General features: G+C 45.5%; 1 protein-coding gene across 1 annotated transcript; it reads left to right on the top strand.

The window, feature by feature from the left end:
• Window positions 1-9,775: 9,775 nt before the first annotated feature.
• On the top strand, window positions 9,776-11,423 carry LOC119316246. The gene has a single exon (XM_037590555.1). The coding sequence runs from the start codon at window positions 9,901-9,903 to the stop codon at window positions 11,272-11,274; it is 1,374 nt and encodes a 457-aa protein (XP_037446452.1). The 5' UTR covers window positions 9,776-9,900; the 3' UTR covers window positions 11,275-11,423.
• The last annotated feature ends 9,241 nt before the right edge of the window (window positions 11,424-20,664 follow it).

Here is a 20,664-nt window from a genome sequence, read left to right on the forward strand (position 1 = left end):
CGCCCGCGCGCCGCCCCGTCACCTTCGCCGGCGCCGCCCCGCCGCCGCGCTGGTCGCCGCCGAGCCGCAGGACGCCGCCACCTTGCTCCGGTTGCCATCGTCCAACCGCGTCGCCGCCGCCTCGGATCCGGTCGCCTCCGCCTCCACCGCGCATCCCGAGGCCCGATCTGGCACCCCCTCACCGGACCACCTCTTCTCCGGCAAGGCTACTCCCTCCGGTGAGCTCCCCTCCGACTCCGGCGAGTTCATCGGCGATCTTCGATCCGCGTGCATGAACCCTAGATCCGGATCTAGCCGGGTTGACTTTTTCTCCTCAGTCTTAGTATTTTTAGCATATTTCGTCATGCCATATCTCTGCATCTGTGGCTCCGTTTTGGACGTTTAGCATGTCAAATTGTTTGTCTCGACGAGTATTTCATTTCGTTCCATTGCACCATGTTAATTTGAGTTCATCTTGATGCCCTAAATGTTGTTGCAAGAGTGCTATGTAATGTTAGTTTCATATTCTTATCAGTAATTGGACATTTGTCATTTTTGCCATGTTTAATGTGTGCCTCCTATGGACTTGAGCCCTTCATGTGTTTTGAAGTATGCCATGCCACCTTTACAGGGGTGTATGCCATGTATTTTTGTGATCTTTGTGGTGACTAGCACAAGCATGCAAAGTAGCTCTCGTAATGTTGCTGATTTCAGGGACTTAGAAATCTTCTAAGTCTTTTCCCTGATAATATTTTTATGCCATGTATTCTTGTTGCTACAGAGTGATCCGTGCCTCTTTTGAGCATGTTCAGTAAGGATCATTTTGAGATATTGTTGTGCTCTATCCATCCATGTCTTTGTTTGCAATTATGGAGCACACTAGCTTGACTCAATCTTGCTCTACTTTTGCTATAAAATATTCTTGGTAGATTGTTTACATGTTAAGCAATTTTGCTGAGGTTGTTGTAGTTGATCCGTGCATGCTATGAGGTTGTTCTTGCCATGTTTAGCTTCTATGCCATGTCTACTTGCTGGGTGTATGCTTAGTTTGTCATGCAATGCCTTGTGGTGAGTGCATCGAACTCGTAAACATGCCTACGTGAATCTGTTTTGCCATCTTCCAGTTTTCTGCTAAGTCTGAATCTGTTAACGAAAGTTGCTATGTTCACATGGTTGCCATTGTATTTTCTGCTCCCTTTTGGCTTATGGTCAGTAAGGACTTTTGTTTTATGCTTTGAGTAGCTTCATGCCATGCCTTGCTTTGCCACGATATGTTCCTGTAGCATGTTGTTATCTTGCTCTAAACATTGCTTCCTAATGTTAAATTCATGACATGTTATTATTTTCAGTAAGTCTGTAACCTGATATCTTTTGTGCTTTTGCCATGCTTGTTTGAACCTGCTATTGAGTGAATTAGCCGTAGCTCAGTGTTCATCTTTTGTCAAGCATCTTGAGTGGATCCCTGTCATGTGATTTGTTGTTATGTTAGAGTGCATTAGTTTGTTGTTCTTGATGCATTTAGATGGTCTCATGCCGTTATTCGCATATCGGTGCCATATTTGTTTTGCTTGCCATTTGCAAACCGTGCATCCGATTCCGGTGATCTTTATATCGATTTCGATCGAAACCAACTCATCTTTCCAGCAGCACTCTTGGTTTTCCAAGTTGAGGCATGGTTCAATCTTTTCTTTTCGAAACATGCATATGCATTGCATATCACGTCCCGCATATCATGCCATGTTTTGCATCATGTTGCTTGTGAATTGCACCGTGGTTGATTGTGTCTCCCTTTGCTTGTGTTCTTGCTTTAGGTAGAGCCGGGAGACGAGTACGTGGTCGAGGAACCCGTTGAGTACGCTTACGAGGATCAAGCTAACATCAACTCGGAGAACTTTGCAGGCAAGATGACCATACCCTCGAAATCACTTTTATCTTTGCTTGCTAGATGCTCGCTCTATTGCTATGCCTATGCTACGATACCTACCACTTGCTTATCATGCCTCCCATATTGCCATGTCAAACCTCTAACCCACTTTGTCCTAGCAAACCGTTGTTTGGCTATGTTACCGCTTTGCTCAACCCCTCTTATAGCGTTGTTAGTTGCAGGTGAAGATTGGAGTTTGTTCCTTGTTGGAACATGTTTATTGTTGGGATATCATTATTATATCTTGTGTATTTTAATGCATCTATATACTTGGTAAAGGGTGGAAGGCTCGGCCTTATGCCTGGTGTTTTGTTCCACTCTTGTCGCCCTAGTTTCCGTCATACCGGTGTTATGTTCCTTGATTTTGCGTTCCTTACACAGTTGGGTTATCATGGGAACTCCTTGACAGTTCGCCTTGAATAAAACTCTTCCAGCAAGGCCCAACCTTGGTTTTACCATTTGCCACCTAGCCTTTTTCCCTTGGGTTTCGTGGACTCAAGGGTCATCTTTATTTTAATCCCCGGGCCAATGCTCCTCTGAGTGTTGGTCCAACTTATCAGCCGCCGGTGGCCACCAGGGGCAACTCTGGGCTGGCCTACCGGAAGTTTGGACAATCTGGTGTGCCCTGAGAACGAGATATGTGCAGGTCCTATCGGGATTTGTCGGCACATTCAGGTGGCTTTGCTGGTTTAGTTTTACCATTGTCGAGATGTCTTGTAACCGGGATTCCGAGTCTGATCGGATTGTCTTGGGAGAAGGAATATCCTTCGTTGACCGTGAGAGCTTGTGATGGGCTAAGTTGGGACTCCCCTGCAGGGTTTTGATCTTCCGAAAGCCATGCCCGCAGTTATGGGCAGATGGGAATTTGTTAATGTCCGGTTGTAGAAAACCTGAAACTTAACTTAAATTAAAATGAATCAACCGAGTGTGTGGCCATGATGGTCTCTTTTCGGCGGAGTCCGGGAAGAGAACACGGTCTCGTGTTATGCTTGAACGTAGGTTGTTCTAGGGTCACTTCTTGATCATAGTTTATCGATCGTGCCTTTGCCTTCTCTTCTCCCTCTCTTTTGCGCATGTTAGCCACCATATATGCTAGTGCTTGCTGCAGCTCCACCTCATACCTTTTACCTTACCTATAAGCTTAAATAGTCTTGATCGCGAGGGTGTGAGATTGCTGAGTCCCCGTGACTCACAGATTACATCCAAAACTAGATGCAGGGACCGATGACACCATTCTAGGAGATTCGACTGAGCTCAAGTGGGAGTTCGATGAGGACTCGGGACGATACTACGTTTATTTTCCAGACGATCAGTAGTGGAGCCCAGTTGGGGCGATCGGGGAAATTATGCATTTGGGGTTGTCTTATTTTGGTTCCGTAGTCGGACCTTGAGTGTATCTGGATGATTGTAATGCTATTTATGCTATTTGTGTGACGTGGCGATTGTAAGCCAACTATGTACCTCTTTTCTTATTCAGTACATGGGTTGTGTGAAGATTAGCCCACTTGCAACATTGCTTACAATGCGGTTATGCCTCTAAGTCATGCTTCGACACGTGGAAGATATAGCCGCATCGTGGGCGTTACAAAGGATCAATGCTACTACCCTTTTACCACACTTGTGCTTCAAAGTAGCACCATGATCTTCATGATAGAGAGTCTCCTATGTTGTCACTTTCATATACTAGTGGGAATCTTTCATTATAGAACTTGGCTTGTATATTCCAATGATGGGCTTCCTCAAAATGCCCTAGGTCTTCGTGAGCAAGCGAGTTGGATGCACACCCACTAGTTTCTTTTGTTGAGCTTTCATACATTTATAGCTCCACTGCATCCGTTGCATGGCAATCCCTACTCACTCACATTGATATCTATTGATGGGCTTCTCCATAGCCCGTTGATACGCCTAGTTGATGTGAGACTATCTTCTCCTTTTTGTCTTCTCCACAACCACCATTCTATTCCACCTATAGTGCTATGTCCATGGCTCACGCTCACGTATTGCGTGAAGATTGAAAAAGTTTGAGAACATCAAGAGTATGAAACAATTGCTTGGCTTGTCATCGGGGTTGTGCATGATTTAAATATTTTGTGTGGTGAAGATGGAGCATAGCCAGACTATATGATTTTGTAGGGATAGCTTTCTTTGGCCATGTTATTTTGAGAAGACATGATTGCTTTGTTAGTATGCTTGAAGTGTTATTATTTTTATGTCAATATTAAACTTTTGTCTTGAATCTTATGGATCTGAATATTCTTGCCACAATAAAGAGAATTACATGGATAAATATGTTAGGTAGCATTCCACATCAAAAATTCTGTTTTTATCATTTACCTACTCGAGGACAAGCATGAATTAAGCTTGGGGATGCTGATACGTCTCCAACGTATCTATAATTTTTGATTGTTCCATGCTATTATATTATCAACCTTGGATGTTTTATATGCATTTATATGGTATTTTATATGATTTTTGGGACTAACCTATTAACCTAGAGCCCAGTGCCAGTTTCTGCTTTTTCCTTGTTTTAGAGTATCACAGAAAAGGAAAATCAAACAGAGCCAATTGACCTGAAACTTCACGAAACTTATTTTTGGACCAGACGAAGCCCACGGAGTATCAGAGTTGGACCAGGAGAGTCCTGGGCTGCCCACGAGGGTGGGGGCGCGCCCACCCCCACACCCACCCCCGGGCGCGCCCCCTGCCTCGTGGATAGCCCGGAGGTCCACCGATGTACTTCTTCCTCTCATATATACCCATATACCCTAAAAACTTCGGGGAGCACAATAGATCGGAAGTTGCGCCGCCAGAAGCCTCCGTAGCCACCGAAAGCCAATCTAGACCCATTCCGGCACCCTGCCGGAGGGGGAATCCTTCTCCGGTGGCCATCTTCATCATCCCGGTGCTCTCCATGACAAGGAGGGAGTAGTTCTCCCTCGGGGCTGAGGGTATGTACCAGTAGCTATGTGTTTGATCTCTTTCTCTCTCTCGTGTTCTTGAGGTGGTACGATCTTGATGTATCGCGAGCTTTGCTATTATAGTTGGATCTTATGATGTTTCTCCCCCTCTACTCTCTTGTAATGGATTGAGTTTTTCCTTTGAAGTTATCTTATCGGATTGAGTCTTTAAGGATTTGAGAACACTTGATGTATGTCTTGCGTGGGATACCCGTGGTGACAATGGGGTATTCTATTGATCCACTTGATGTATGTTTTGGTGATCAACTTGAAGGTTCTGCCCATGAACCTATGCATAGGGGTTGGCACACGTTTTCGTCTTGACTCTCCGGTAGAAACTTTGGGGCACTCTTTGAAGTACTTTGTGTTGGTTTGAATAGATGAATCTGAGATTGTGTGATGCATATCGTATAATCACACCCGCGGATACTTGAGGTAACATTGGAGTATCTAGGTGACATTAGGGTTTTGGTTGATTTGTGTCTTAAGGTGTTATTCTAGTACGAACTCTAGGGCTGTTTGTGACACTTATAGGAATAGCCAAATGGATTGATTGGAAAGAATAACTTTGAGGTGGTTTCGTACCCTACCATAATCTCTTCGTTTGTTCTCCGCTATTAGTGACTTTGGAGTGACTCTTTGTTGCATGTTGAGGGATAGTTATGCAATCCAATTATGTTATTATTGTTGAGGGAACTTGCACTAGTGAAAGTATGAACCCTAGGCCTTTTTTAACGCATTGCAATACCGTTTGTGCTCACTTTTATCATTAGTTACCTTGCTGTTTTTATATTTTCAGATTACAAAAACCATTATCTACTATCCATATTGCACTTGTATCACCATCTCTTCGCCGAACTAGTGCACCTATACAATTTACCATTGTATTGGGTGTGTTGGGGACACAAGAGACTCCTTGTTATTTGGTTGCAGGGTTGTTTGAGAGAGACCATCTTCATCCTACGCCTCCCATAGATTGATAAACCTTAGGTCATCCACTTGAGGGAAATTTGCTACTGTCCTACAAACCTCTACACTTGGAGGCCCAACAACGTCTACAAGAAGAAGGTTGTGTAGTAGACATCATTGTCGTCTCGCCAACTATTGCTTCTTCAACTATCGCTACTGCTTAGTGATAAAGTAAAGCAATTACAGGGCGATTGCATTGCATACAATAAAGCGACAACCATATGGCTCCTGCCAGTTGCCGATAACTCCGTTACAAAACATGATCATCTCATACAATAAATATAGCATCATGTCTTGACCATATCACATCACAACATGCTCTGCAAAAACAAGTTAGACATCCTCTACTTTGTTGTTGCAAGTTTTACATGGCTGCTATGGGCTGAGCAAGAACCTTTCTTACCTACGCATCAAAACCACAACGATAGTTCGTCAAGTTGGTGTTGTTTTAACTTTCTCAAGGACCGGGCGTAGCCACACTCGGTTCAACTAAAGTTGGAGAAACTGACATCGGCCAGCCACCCGTGTGCAAAGCACGTCGGTAGAACCAGTCTCGCGTAAGCGTACGCGTAATGTCGGTCCGGGTCGCTTCATCCAACAATATCTCCGAACCAAAGTATGACATGCTGGTAAGCAGTATGACTTGTATTGCCCACAACTCACTTGTGTTCTACCCGTGCATATAATATCTACGCATAAAACTAGGCTCGGATGCCATTGTTGGGGAACACAGTAATTTCAAAAAAAATCCTATGCACACGCAGGATCATGGTGATGCATAGCAACAAGAGGGGAGAGTGTCGTCCACGTACCCTCGTAGACCGTTAAGCGGAAGGGTTATGACAACGCGGTTGATGTATTCGTACGTCTTCACGATCGACTGATCCTCAGTACCGAATGTACGGCACCTCCACGTTCAGCACACGTTCAGCTCGGTGACGTCCCGCGAACTCATGATCCAGTAGAGCTCGGGGAAGAGTTTCGTCAGCATGACAGCATGGTGACGATGTTGATGAAGCTACCGCAGCAGGGCTTCGCCTAAACACCGCTACAGTATGACCGAGGTGGATTATGATGGAAGGGGGCACCGCACACGGCTGGGAGAGATCTTTGTGATCAACTTGTGTGTCTAGAGGTGCCCCCCTGCCCCCGTATATAAAGGAGCAAGGGGGGAGAGGCGGCCGGCCAGGAGGAGGTGCGCCAGGGAGGAGTCCTACTCCCACCGGAACTAGGACTCCCTCCTTTCCTAGTTGGAGTAGAAGAAGGGGGAAGGAGGAGGGAGAAAGGAAGGAAAGGGGGGAGCCGCCCCCCTCCTTGTCCAATTCGGACTAGAGGGAGAGGGGGCGCGCGGCCTGCCCTGGCCGCCCCTCCTCTTCTCCACTAAGGCTCATCTTGGCCCATTAAACCCCCGGGGGGTTCCGGTAACCCCCGGTACTCCGGTAAAATCCTGATTTTACTCGTAACACTTCCGATATCCAAATATAGGCTTCCAATATATCAATCTTTATGTCTTGACCATTTAGAGACTCCTCGTCGTGTCCGTGATCACATCCGGGACTCCGAACTTTCTTCGGTACATCAAAACACATAAACTCATAATATAACCGTCATCGAACTTTAAGCATGCGGACCCTACGGGTTCGAGAACTATGTAGACATGACCGAGACATGTCTCTGGTTAATAACCAATAGCGGAACCTGGATGCTCATATTGGTTCCTACATATTCTATGAATATCTTTATCGGTCAAACCGCACAACACTATACGTTGTTCTCTTTGTCATCGGTATGTTACTTGCCCGAGATTCAATCGTCTGTATCCAATACCTAGTTCAATATCGTTACCGGCAAGTCTCTTTACTCGTTCTGTAATACATCACCCCGTAACTAACTCATTAGTTATCATGCTTGCAAGGCTTATAGTGATGTGTATTACCGGGAGGGCCCAGAGATACCTCTCCGACAATCGGAGTGACAAATCCTAATCTTGATCTATGCCAACTCAACAAGTACCATCGGAGACACCTGTAGAGCATCTTTATAATCACCCAGTTACGTTGTGACGTTTGGTAGCACATAAAGTGTTCCTCTGGTATTCGGGAGTTGCATAATCTCATAGTCATAAGAACATGTATAAGTCATGAAGAAAGCAATAGCAGTAAACAAACGATCAAGTGCTAAGCTAACGGAATGGGTCAAGTCAATCACATCATTCTCCTAATGATTTGATCCCATTGATCAAATAATAACTCATGTTTATGGTTAGGAAACTTAACCATCTTTGATCAATGAGCTAGTCAAGTAGAGGCATACTAGTGACACTATGTTTGTCTATGTATTCACACATGTATTATGTTTCCGGTTAATACAATTCTAGCATGAATAATAAACATTTATCATGAAATAAGAAAATAAATAATAACTTTATTATTGCCTCTAGGGCATATTTCCTTCACTCTTAGCTCTTGGCATAAGGTATAAAGTGTGGATGTTCTTCAACCCGTGACTTCTCTCCTAGCTTATATAGAGTGCGCCAAGTAGCGGTACATAATGAGTTGGTATTAATGCTATTCATGGCCTCATGTGTGGCTGACTGTTTCATGGCATTTACTATTGGTAATTGTCATATTTAGTTAGCTTATACCACCATTGGGTAACTGCCATCATTAAGGTGTCGTGGCCGAGAGGAATCTAGGGTGCCGCTGTCTGATGGCCTAGCCGACTGCTCCCTTTGTCTCCGGCCGAGTGCTGGTATTCGACAGTCGGGTGGCCTGGCATCTAACTGTTGGGACTTAGTGTGGTCTCATGCCAGCCTCGTTGTCTCTGGTGGGATAACTGTGGAGCCCCCTGGCCCATTGCTTTCCGGATCGTACTTTATACGAGTCATGGGTCATTCGTATACTTGGTCCTACCCCGTATTTGTAACCCCGACATTTACATGGCCATCTTCTTCCCCAAATCACCCACACAAGCAGCCGCGACTGCTTCCTCCGCTTGATGGCCGTCAGGCCCCGGCGGCAACCTCGAGCTCACATCCATGGCAAAGCTACCGCGGCCACGCGAGAGCTTGGGGGCGCGATGGCCATCCGGCGTCGATAGCAACCTCGAGCCCGCATCCATGGCGGCTACAGCGGCCACCCGAGAGCTCAAGGGGCGCAATGGCCGTCGGGCCCTAGTGGCGACCTCAAGCCCGCATCCATGACGGAGCTACCGCGGCCACCCGAGAACTCGAGGGGGCGCGATGGTCGTCGGGCCTCGGTGGTGACCTTGAGCCCACATCCATAGCGGAGCTGCTGCGTCCACTCGAGAGCTCGAGGGGCGTGATGGCCGTCAGGAATGAGCCACGAGGAAGGGACGGCCGAAATCGGGAGCTGGCGGCAAGGGCGGTGGCGGTTGACATGAAACTTCCCTCCCATCAACGGTTTTCTAGTATAGATGGAGCTGAAAATTTTGCCTCCAAAACTCCATATCTTGGGAACAAGATTTTTTTTAGGAGGAGCTGTATAAATTTTTACAGGACCGACCGTTTTGCGGGATCTAGGATGGACATTTTTTCTCACTCAAAGCCATAATAAAACGGTGGTTATTTTACAATTTCGGGCCTTTTCTACGGAATTTGTTAGAGATGCTCTTTATAGACATGTCTTGCTTAGATTGTGCATTGAAAAAGCTCGGGGTTTGGTAGTGTGTACCCTGATGAGTGACGGATTTTTGGCCTTATTTCTGGCCTCAACTGCTTTGGTAAGTACTATGGGCTGGTCTTGGTGAAAGGTCCAGGAGTATGGTTTAAAGAAATGAATCCAGAAAAAGAAATAGGAGTTCTATTACTCAAAAAAAATCAAGAAAGCAAGCGGCAAACTGAAGTGGGGACATTTTCGGATTCAGATAAGGAAATCTGACGCGTCCTCCATCACCAAGTCCAGCCAGCGTCTTTAAATATCAGCACAGAGCACCTTCGCGTCCCACAACACCTTCCTGATCCCGCAGACAAACCACTCCAAAATCCCAATCGCCCGCCCGCCCTCGATCGACATCAAACCCTAGCAGCAGATCGGGCAGCCGCCGGTCGGGATGGAGGGGCTCGACGTCGACGAAGTCTTCCACCACTACCGGCTGAGCCCTACGGAAGTGGAGGCCGTCACCTACTACCTGCCACGCCTCCTCTCCGGCGAGACGCTGCAGGCCGTCGACAAGCTCATCCACCGCGTCGAAATCTCCGGCTGCGAGCCCAAGGATCTGGCCGCCCGATACGCGCCCGTGCCGCAGGCCGTGAGCAGCGGCGACCGGTTCTTCTTCACCACGTGCAAGAGCAAGAACGGGAGCAAGCTCCAGAGCGTGCGCGGCGCCGGCGCCGGCACCTGGAGCATCCAGAAGACCACGGAGATTAGCCACGCGGGAGTCAAGGTCGGCGAGGTCAGGAACCTGTCCTTCAAGAAGAAGGGCAAGTCGACAGGCTGGGTCATGGAGGAATACCAGTGCCTGCTGCCGGAGGCCACCGTCTCCGACGGGGTGAAGGTGTTCTGCAAGATGCACTTGGCTCAGCATGCCCCTGACGCGGCCCGCCAGGAATCGGCCGCGTACAAGCTTCAGCAACAGCAACCAGAGGCCGCGACCCCGAGCACGCACGCGCAGAAGAGGCCAGCGACCGCTGCCGCCGCCGATCCTCATCCGCCGCGCCCCAAGAAGAGGACGTGCGTTGCCGTCCCCGTCCCGGTCCCGGCATCTGCCACACCGTCGTTCTTGATGTATGATGAGGCAGCCAGAGCAATGCATGGCCCGCTGCCTCACACCAACTTCCCTGTTCAGTATGCACAAGCATCATGCGAGTCCACTACAACATCCAGCCGCTCCGACGTTGCTCAAGCTCCTGAGATTTCCTCCCAGTCACATGTGATGGAGTGCACCCAATCACAAGAGGCTGGCTCGAGCATTGCAAGGAGCACATCTGAAGAGGATGTCTTTGAGCCATTGGGGCCTATTTCCGATTTGCCGGATTGTGGGGAAGATGGTTTTGATCTTGAAGAACTTATGAGAATGATGGAAGACGACCCAATTGAAGTTGAGCCGGTCACTGAAGCCAACACTGGCGTGGAGATGGGCCAACAGGAACCTCTGTACCTGGATGCCTTGGACCAAGGCGTGCTGGAGGGCATGCTGCAGTCTGATGACCCTTACCCAATGTGGAGATCAGAGGATCAGGCCATGCACAACCCTGCCTTCCATGATGCTGACAAGGAGAAGAGGTACAATGCCGCGTCGGATCTTGACGCTCCATGGCTTCAGGGACAGGACCACTTGTTCAAACCGCGGCCGTGCTCCTTCGATCCATTTGAAGCAGCGTGGAAGGCCGAAGAGGCGCTCGAGAAGGAGAAGAGGTGCAATGCCGCGGCCAATCTTCACGCTGGAGGGCACAACAACTTCTTCTCGCCTGCAAGTGTCTATTAAATCCGATGTTGAAGCTCTTTTCAAAGTGTATGCGAGGATACTCACTGGCTGATGTATTAGTTCGTCCATGTACGATCGCCACGGATGTACCTCTGAGCAATTTGCTCCACTTGTTCATGCAAGCTACTATAAAACTGTTGTTGTTGTTCCTGCTCTGTTATCGACGTTCTGAACCTTGCATTTGCTCCTGCACTAGTACTTCTTCTGCTTTGTTTCCTGTGATGGACCATGTTAAAACTGCTCTTATCTTTTTGCAAGCATGATACAATTATGATCTGGGCAACCGCAGATAAGTAGTAGGACTAACTATGTTTGTAAGTCAAAATTGTTTCACTGCTCTTGATAATCTGCAGAACAACTACAAGTTCATAAGTTGCAGAGCAAATTCAAGTTGTGGCAAAAAAAAAAGCTTGTTCTGTCTATTTACAGTGCGGAGTAAACAGTTATTACAGTGTCAATGTTCATGATTTACAGTGTGGAGTAGTCATATTTTTCCTTCAAATCTAAGTGCAATTTGTCTGTCTTGTTCATAACTGAATTTACAGTATCTAAGTGGTCCCCAAATTCTGCAGTATTTATGTTCATGACTTACTGAAATATGTTGTCTTTTTTAATAATAATGCCTTGATCTAAATAGTTGTATTTTAGCTCCATAGTGTGTAATTTGTTCCTTGGTTTTCTGTCATCTCTGAATTTTGCTGTTCCTGTCCTTGCTACTCCTTAATTCACACATGCACAGGAGGTACAAGAGGTTGAACTGAATCTCCTTTCTGAATTCCCTTTTGTTATTTGTACCTCAAACAAGTACCCAGATTATAAAGATCTAGTGAGCATTGCCAATGTTGGAGAGGGAGTGATCTGAATAGGTTTATGTGACTCATCTTCATTAATTTTTCTCTCTAACCTTTTTTACAGTACAAATGATAATGACTGACAGTTCGACTTTGCACTTGTTGATCATTTAAGTCTGAACTTTTCTGACAGTATCAGATTTTCTTTTGTAATTTCATTGACTATGCATGAATCCCATAATTTAGTTGTATTTTTTACCGGGACGATGGCGGAGGTTGCGGGGCGTCGGTCGGTCTACTAGGGATGCGACCAGCGAAGCGGGTTCCCTCCCGGCAGCGCATGTCCCCAATGGCGCCCGTGTCCCTGCTTGCTGCTGAAGGCCAGCAGCGGCAAGGAGGAAAGAAGGAACTGGTCAAACAATCTACACTGAATGGAGTATACAGACCTCAAAGCAGCAACTGGCGCATGTCCATGTCTGAAGTCTGAACCATGACTGCTTTCAGGAATGCTACACGCTCAATGGAGTATGAGTTTCAGCTTCTTATCCCATTAGTCTAGAGCTCTCGGCCCATTAGCTTACTTAGACTCCTCAAATGCAGAATTCAGGTCAGGCAAGCAGACATGATTACTAAAAGTTTAGACCATCATGTGTACGGTCTTAGTTCGACTATTGGAATTATCTTTAGCGTGCATCTTGTTATATTCGAAAGTTGTATATTGATGGTACTATGTACTTACACATTTAGAAACTAGAAGCATTTCTTACCTAAATTTTTATTATTTTGCATTATTTTTTTGCGTGTCATTGCATTGATAGGAGTTAAAAAGGGTACAAGGGTAGCCACAGATGTACCTCTGGGCAATTTGCTCCACTTGTTCATGCAAGCTAAAACTGTTGCTCTACTTCTTGCTCCTGTGAGCCTGCAATGGTACTTCTGCTCTGTTTCGAGATATATACTACTCCTGTGAGTGTAATCTTGTTTTTCGTGTCTTGGCTGGAATATGCCGTCGGATCCCAAGCATGCTAGGTGCAGTTCTCATACCATGGAGAATTTGTAAGCTATGTGTCAGTTGGTACAGTCAAGTTTTATGGATATATATCTAGTTGACAATGAACAATAGCGTACTAAAACAAAGGTTGATGCAGAATCAGCATGAAGTAACCTAGTACTATTACATACTACATCACGTGGATTGATTTACATTGAGAGAAAGAAGGATTTAGACTGCTACTGATACTACATCAGGCTACCCTAAGCGTTTAGTCGAGTGAAACAAACCACCATTTTCTGTAGCTGTTCTCCACACCACGAGGCACTCGGTTTGTTTTCATCAGTTGCTCAAGCCAGCAGTGAGCCACCCCTATTTTTGTCAGCCTAGTGAGCTTTCCATTCCTTGTGCAACTGGCCATAATTGTAGTTAGATCTTGTTGCAGTGTCATACTAGTTACTTGGCGTATTACGTCGCAGTAGTGATCACATGAAAAAATGCTTTGTCGGCGCTGACAAGACTGCTGAGCTATTTAATCCTCGTATCTTTGCGATTTATGTATCAGTTGTTCAACTGGTAACTGTCCTCTGATACATCAATATCAAGAAATGACCCCAGTATCTGAACCATCAAGCTACCGGCTGAAAAGAAAAACAAGAGTCAATATTCTCGCCGTGGAAACTACTCCCTTCTGTAGGAAATCTAAGGTGTTAAATTTACTGTCCAAGTTTGAAGTAGTACAATATTACAAATCACAATCATAAAAAAGTACTTTTGGACACAAACACAACTTTATTGTGTTTTAACATAACCCACATATTCTCAGATTAGTAGTTGGTCAAATTTGAATTTGGATGGCCAAATTACGCCCTGCAGTTCAAAATACTGAAGGAACGTTGATATTTTGCACCATAATTAGTCATTAATTTTCATCATTGAAATACCTGCAAAAAAAACTTTCATCATTAACCTACTGAAGGGACTGTTTTGTGGATTTAAAACAAACTGCCTACAATACATATAAAAGTTATATCAGCTTAAATACAAAAAAGTTTAAATCTCAATTTCATGAATAAATTAATATTTTCCTCAAGCAAAAAACCTAAATTACCAGTTCTAAGTTTAGCTGAAACTTTAATTGAGTTACTGAGTCGCTTGTTGTTCTGCTCATAGCTTTTAAACCGCTTAACCTATTTCAGCAAATAAACACTTCTCAGATATCTACAGAGAATTCCATACAAATTTATTTAAGGTGACTGGGACTAAAACTGTCTCTAACTTGGTCGAGTACAGGTAAATAACCTTCAATCATGTTTACTTAATAGAGCCTCATACATGTAAGTTGGTGCTTGTGCAGTCTGCTAATTTGTTATCCCATTGTCAAATACTAAGTACAAGCTGGTAACTTTAATAGCTGGGAACTTTAATAGCTGGGTACTTTGCAATGTTTACTCCAGGAAAATGGAATGTGCAAGCTTCTTTCTTGATTAGTTACTTGCTTTTCCTTAAAGACAGTCCCCATCTATGTCCCATGTTTTCTTTTTGTATGAATTTCATATTCCCTGAAATATAAGAATACACCGTCCTGATAGACCAGTTGACCAACACATTTCCATGGGATTTTAGAAAAATATATGTGATTTTTCTTTTGAAAAGGAGGATAGACCCCCGGCCTCTGCATTTGGACGATGCATGCGGCCATTTTATTAATTATTCATAGAGACCATACAAAGTAATACATTAGTAAACCTGAAGCCATCGTCTAGGCAACACCTGTTGCTACTCCTATCCCATTGATGAAGGTGTGCCTAATATCCGGGCCTAATACTAAACGGATATCGCACCAAACCCTAACATCTAAAGTCGGATGCCCCAGCCCAGCCACACACTAGGACTGGATCCCACACCAGACCGACGCGCTCTCAGAGGTTGCCGTCGCCATCTTCCAACAGTCCATCTCCAGAGCAGAAACTGGCCCGTCGACCTTGCCTGGCCTATCGTCGACACCACCACGACGCCAAACAACTCCACCATCCTGCACGTATCCGTCCACACCCGCCCGTCGCCGAACCTCCGCAGCACCATGCCACCGGGATCCACCGTCGGCCTTGCGGTGGATGAGACACTGCTCTTCCGCTTGTCCCGTCCAACCAGCACTTGCTCCAAAACGATGAACTCAAGAGGGACAACGGCATCAAAGTTACCATCATTGTCCGATCCGGTAGATCCAGATCTAGGGTTTCCCCCAGAGCATCACGAGTGGGGTGCCACGACCTGCAACAACAATGCCTCGAGAAGGGAACGACGTCATAGACGCTGCCATGACCGAAGTCAGCGCGATTTTCACCGGAAGTCGCATCCCCCCTACCTCGCAGCTAGCTGGAACCGAACGGAACCTCGTCGTGGAGACAAGGGCCGCCATCGGCACGCCGGCAGGGAGCCTCCAGCCTCCCCTCACAGGTCCTCCTCGCGCCACCGGCCCGCCAAGGACGTACCGAGACAGATCTGGACAGGACGCCAGATCCGCAGCCATCGAAGCCACCCATGCACCAGCGGCCGCCACAACGCCGACTATGTAGGTTCCCATCGCCGCTGTGCAGCAGGGGCGCCGCCCTGACTGCCGCCCCCGGCCTCCCCGCATGAGTCGCCGCCTGGCGTGAAACAATAGCTGGCTCATGCCAAAGTTAGCCAGACCCAGGTTGGTTCACCAAATAAAGTTGTAATATGAGCTTTGCTAAGCTCAGACAGTAATATGAGTTGGCCCACTAAATTTTTTTTATTTGTTGTATATTTTATATTTTCCATAAGATAAATATTGTGTTTAAAGGTATACTATTGTGCCGTGCTGTGAGTGTAAAATATTTTCTATTGTCTAGATGTATTCGACTTTAATGGATACACGTCAGGTTTGGATCTAAAAGATCATGCAGTGGATATGGAGTTTCTGCTCCCAAACTCAAATGCTCCCTCATGATCAGTAAAATTTAAAGAATAGTACTATTTTCTGAAATTTTCTGTTGTTTTTTACAACAAACGATTTGTTACATACACAAAGTTGAGACACTTATTTTGAGACGGAAGGAGTACAAATTATCGTGAAGAAAAACATTCCCAAATGCTCCGAAAATAAAATAAAACCGATGCTCTAAAATACTTGTTTTGAAAGCATTTTGGGTCAATGATCTTTTCTCAGAGCATTAGGAATGTTTTTCATTCACGATAATTTGCACATATGTAGAAAGTTATTCAATGTTTATTGTAAAAAATATCAAGTTCTAAAAATTATTGTACTGTTTGTTTGATTTTAATGTTTGTGAGGGAACATTTTAGCTCGGGTGCAGAAGGACACTTTCGTGCAATCTCGTATACAGGTACTACCATACTACACTCGTGTGTCAATTGGTTGTAGTTATGCTTGTTTTTTTTTTTTTGAGAGAAGACTATCATGGCTAGCTTTACTGAATTTAAACAAGAATTACATCGTCCACAAGTTCGGGAACGAAACAGCTCGGGGCCTCTTCCATCCAACTACGAAAAATCTTATTACAAAAACTATGATTAGCTAGCATATGTGATGCTTTATTAGAAGAACGATAACAATGTTCAAAAATGACCTTTTTAATTGACAAAGACACATCCACACCCTCGGCAAATATCGCCGCCGCAGAATCCCACCGGCCATAGGTTGTAGTTATGGATGTTATTATAGAAGCTGTAGCACAAGGAGCCCGTGGAGCTTGGCGCAAACACAATCTACCGGATGACAAGAGAGTTTATACCCCGGCCTGGATGGACAGCGAGTGATCGGTTTCTCGGGAGTATTTAACCAAAAACTACCACATGAATCATGGGAACGTGCCCAAAAACTATCACTTTATGAATTTGTGTCGAAAATTACCATTTTCTCACTAATCCTTAACTAAAAACTACCAAGTCTGAAAAGAGCCCGATTTGACTCTTTTAAATGCGTTTCTAACATTTGGGCCCCACCCATAAACACTGAGCACTAACACCGTGAGCGTAGACCGTTAGATTGGACAAGAGGCCCACCTGTCAGCATATTTATCTGTGTAGAAAAAAACCAGATTCCTTCAGCCGATTCTTCGCGCCCGGCCCGGCCAGCCATCCGGCCGGCGAGCTGGAGCTCCGCCGCACCCCCAGCTCTCCCTTCCTTGGCTCCCCCTCACCCGAGCACACCTGTGACGCGCCCGCCGCAACGGTCATCTTCACCACCGAGTCGCGCCTCAGCCTCTGTCCCGTTCGCACGCCGGCGGCAGCGGTGCTCTTCGATGCGTGTTGGGGAGGTTACGACTAGAGCGCTGGCGGGGGGAGGGCCAAGGTCGTCCTCGGCGTCGGCCCAGACGACGTCGTCGGCCTCAGCGGGGCGCGACCAGGCGGCGAAATCGGTCAGATGCGCGCGCGGGCGAAAACGGGGCGGGGCGCCGGCGGCCGCGGCGAGGAGCTGGCCAGGGAGCGGCGGAGCGGGAGCTGGGCGCAGCCAGAGCGAGAGGGAGGGCGCGCGCGACGCAGGTGCGAGAGGACGTGGGCGCGCGCGGCGCGGGTGTGGGAGGCCGTGGGCGCGCGCGCTGGCGGGAGTGCGCGGCGGTGGGCGTGGCGCGTGCGCGCAGAGCAGGCCGCACGACGTGGAAGAGGAGGCCGGGCGTGGCCGAACACGGCGGGGCGCGAGCGGGCGAGGTTGGCCGGGGTCAGGATCTCGGCGAACTGCAGGTGCACACGAGGTGTTTGTAGAAATGCCAAAGAGAGGAAGAGATGAGGAAGAAGAGGGTTGATGTGTGGGCCCCATTTGTAATAACGGTCAAAGTTAACGGTCAACCTGACTTGTGGGCCCATCCTGTCATAAAGGCGTTTAGAAGAAGCGAATTGGACACTTTCCCGACATGGTAGTTTTTAGTCGCAGATTAGCAAAAAAAATGATAGTTTTCGGCATAAATTTATAAAGTGGTAGTTTCTGGGCACGTTTCCATAGAATGTGGTAGTTTTTGGTTAAATACTCGTTTCTCGGAAAATGGAGTGGTCTTGTTTGGCATATTTCTTACTTGGTCCATTTTCTTTATAATTCTTTCCTTTTTGAAAGAACAAAGTTTGATATCTTTATAGTAAACAATATAATAAGGTTGGCTATATGCATAGTAGGATGTATTGTTCATGGGTATAAAAAAGTTCCATTCTAAAAAATGTTCACGAGTTTGAATTTTTAATGATTTTAATAAAATTTCATGAAATTTGAAAAAAAAAGTTCACGAATTTCAAAATATTTGGGAGTTGGAAATACTCACAAATTTGAAAAATTTTGCGAGTCAAAATCTTGAAAAAAGTTGAAGAACTTAAAAAAAGTTCACGGATTTGAAAACAAATCACGGATATGAATTTTTTTTCACGAATTTGAATATAGACAAAAATAAAAGGAGAGAATAAAAACCAATAAAATAAATAAATAAATAACAAAAGCTGAAATGGGACGGAAGAAATAATTCTTTTGCCGAAGACAACCAAGGCTGGTTTAGTTTCGTGCTCCCAGCCCAGCTTTCCCTTATCAATATAAGTTAGGCCCTGACCAAGCTTATGTTAGGCTTGGCCGGAGTGTGGGCCTTGACGTTTTAAAGGAAAACTCTATTGAAGCTTATTGCGTCAAATAGTCGTGGGAGCAACTAGTTGACGAGCACTTTTTCGGGAGCCTCGCAACGATCGCTTGCGGGTGGGCTCAGTGCACGCGTCACCTGTCGCGCTCTAGGCGCTCCCTTCGGATTTTATTTTATTTTTTACTTTTCGCACGCATTTTCTTTGTTTTTTTGCTTCCGCGAGAGGCACGGGTTTTTTCGCGAGAGGCACCGCCGTGCCTCTCAGAAACGGAAAAAAATGTGTTTTCTGTTTTTTCTCTTCTGCGAGAGGCACGGTTTTGCTTCTGCGAGAGGCACGGTTGTGCTTTCACGAGAGGCACGGACATGCCTCTCGGAAACGAAAAAAAAACGTCTTTTCTAAATTTTTGTCCTTCTGCGAGAGACCTGGTTTTGCTTCAGCGAGAGGCACGATTGTACTTTCACGAGAGGGACTGCCGTGCTTCTCGGGAACGAAAAAACGCGTTGTTTTTTTCTTCCGTGAAAGGCATGACCATGCTTCTCGAAAACGAAAAAAAATGCGTTTCTATTTTTTCCACCGCGGGAGGCACAGTTTTGCTCGCGCGAGACATGGTTGTGTTTTCGCGAGAGACACGAGCGTGCCTCTTTCGAAGAGGAAAAAAACCATGCTCCCGGTCGGTTTTTTGTCTGATTTTTGTCATCCGATTTTTTTCGTGAAAAAGTTCATCAAAACCTATCAACATGGGATTTAGTTTTGAAGATCTCGACGTGAAGAATCCAACGGTGAAAATGGTTCGAGATTTGAACGCACAGTTTAACAGATAAAATATTTTGAATAAACAGATCTACGAAAAAAGAGAAAACTCTCAGATTTTAACAAGTGACGCACATGCAGCGTATCACTAGTCGCAACCTGAGGAGGTGGAAGTCATCTTTGCAAGGAGTACTCCTTGATTAGTGATCTCGAACAGTCGCTCTTTAGAACATACCCTAGTGATGTGAGCGAACATGGGCCGGCCCATTTCAATCTGTTAGTTGCCTCTGTAGATCCCTGTTTTGGTAACCTTCTAGATGTTCTAGACCGGTTTGGAAACCTACTAGAAGGTTCATGAATAAATTTTTTCTTTTATGTTTCTTTTTGCATCTTATTTTTTTCTTGAAATAAAATTGCACGTTTCAAAAAATGTGCAACATATTTAAAAATTACTTCATATTTTTTAAAATACCTTTTAACATTTTTTAAAAAAATCATGTTTTCAAACAAAACGGAGTTTCAAAATTTTATTCATGTTTTAAAAAAATGTTTGTGTTTTCAAGAAAAATTGGAGTGTCAAAATTTATTCTTGTTTTCAAAAAATTGTTCGGAACTTCACTCATTTTTCAAAAAAAAATAAGAATTTCAAAATGTGGTACATTTTTCCAAAAAATGTTCGTACTCTCATAAAACTGTTCGCATTTTCAACTTTTCGTTCAAAAATTTCAAAAAAGTTCTTGTTTAAAAAAATATCAAATTTCAAAAAAAGGAAAGCACGTTTAAAAATTTCATAGAAGGTTTGTTTATCTGTCCGTAATTCTTTTTTTTTGCGATCTGAAAATAGTTTTGTTCTTAACATTCCACGCTGTTGGGCCGGCCCAGTTGACTGCTCGCTCTTGTCGTCTATATGGGCCGGTCCAGATGTCATAATTTGTGCTGTCGACTTAGGCAAAACGTTCTTATTTCATAGAGTCCTGACAGTTTCTCTTGCAACGCGCAGTGGGCAACGCATGCCGTGCACCTTGCCTGTCCGCCTTTGCAATATAGCGACCCCGCTCCACTCGGGAGGCGCCACGTGGTACATGGAGGGATAATCTGATATGGCAGGACTGAAAAAAAAGCGCATCAGCGGCTTGACTTTAGAAATTACTAGAAAACACAGCCTTCACCAGAACGCAGCAGCCTGCAAAACCGTACACCAACAAACTGTATTCAAACAGAATCCTTTGACAAAAGGAGTGTCACGGAAGATAGGAT

This window comes from Triticum dicoccoides, chromosome 6A, assembly GCF_002162155.2.
Source record: "Triticum dicoccoides isolate Atlit2015 ecotype Zavitan chromosome 6A, WEW_v2.0, whole genome shotgun sequence".
Lineage (NCBI taxonomy): Eukaryota > Viridiplantae > Streptophyta > Magnoliopsida > Poales > Poaceae > Triticum > Triticum dicoccoides.

Coding starts and splice junctions, on each gene's coding strand:
- LOC119316246 (XM_037590555.1), top strand. CDS start 9,901: ATGGAGGGGCTCGACGTCGACGAAGTCTTCCACCACTACCGGCTGAGC.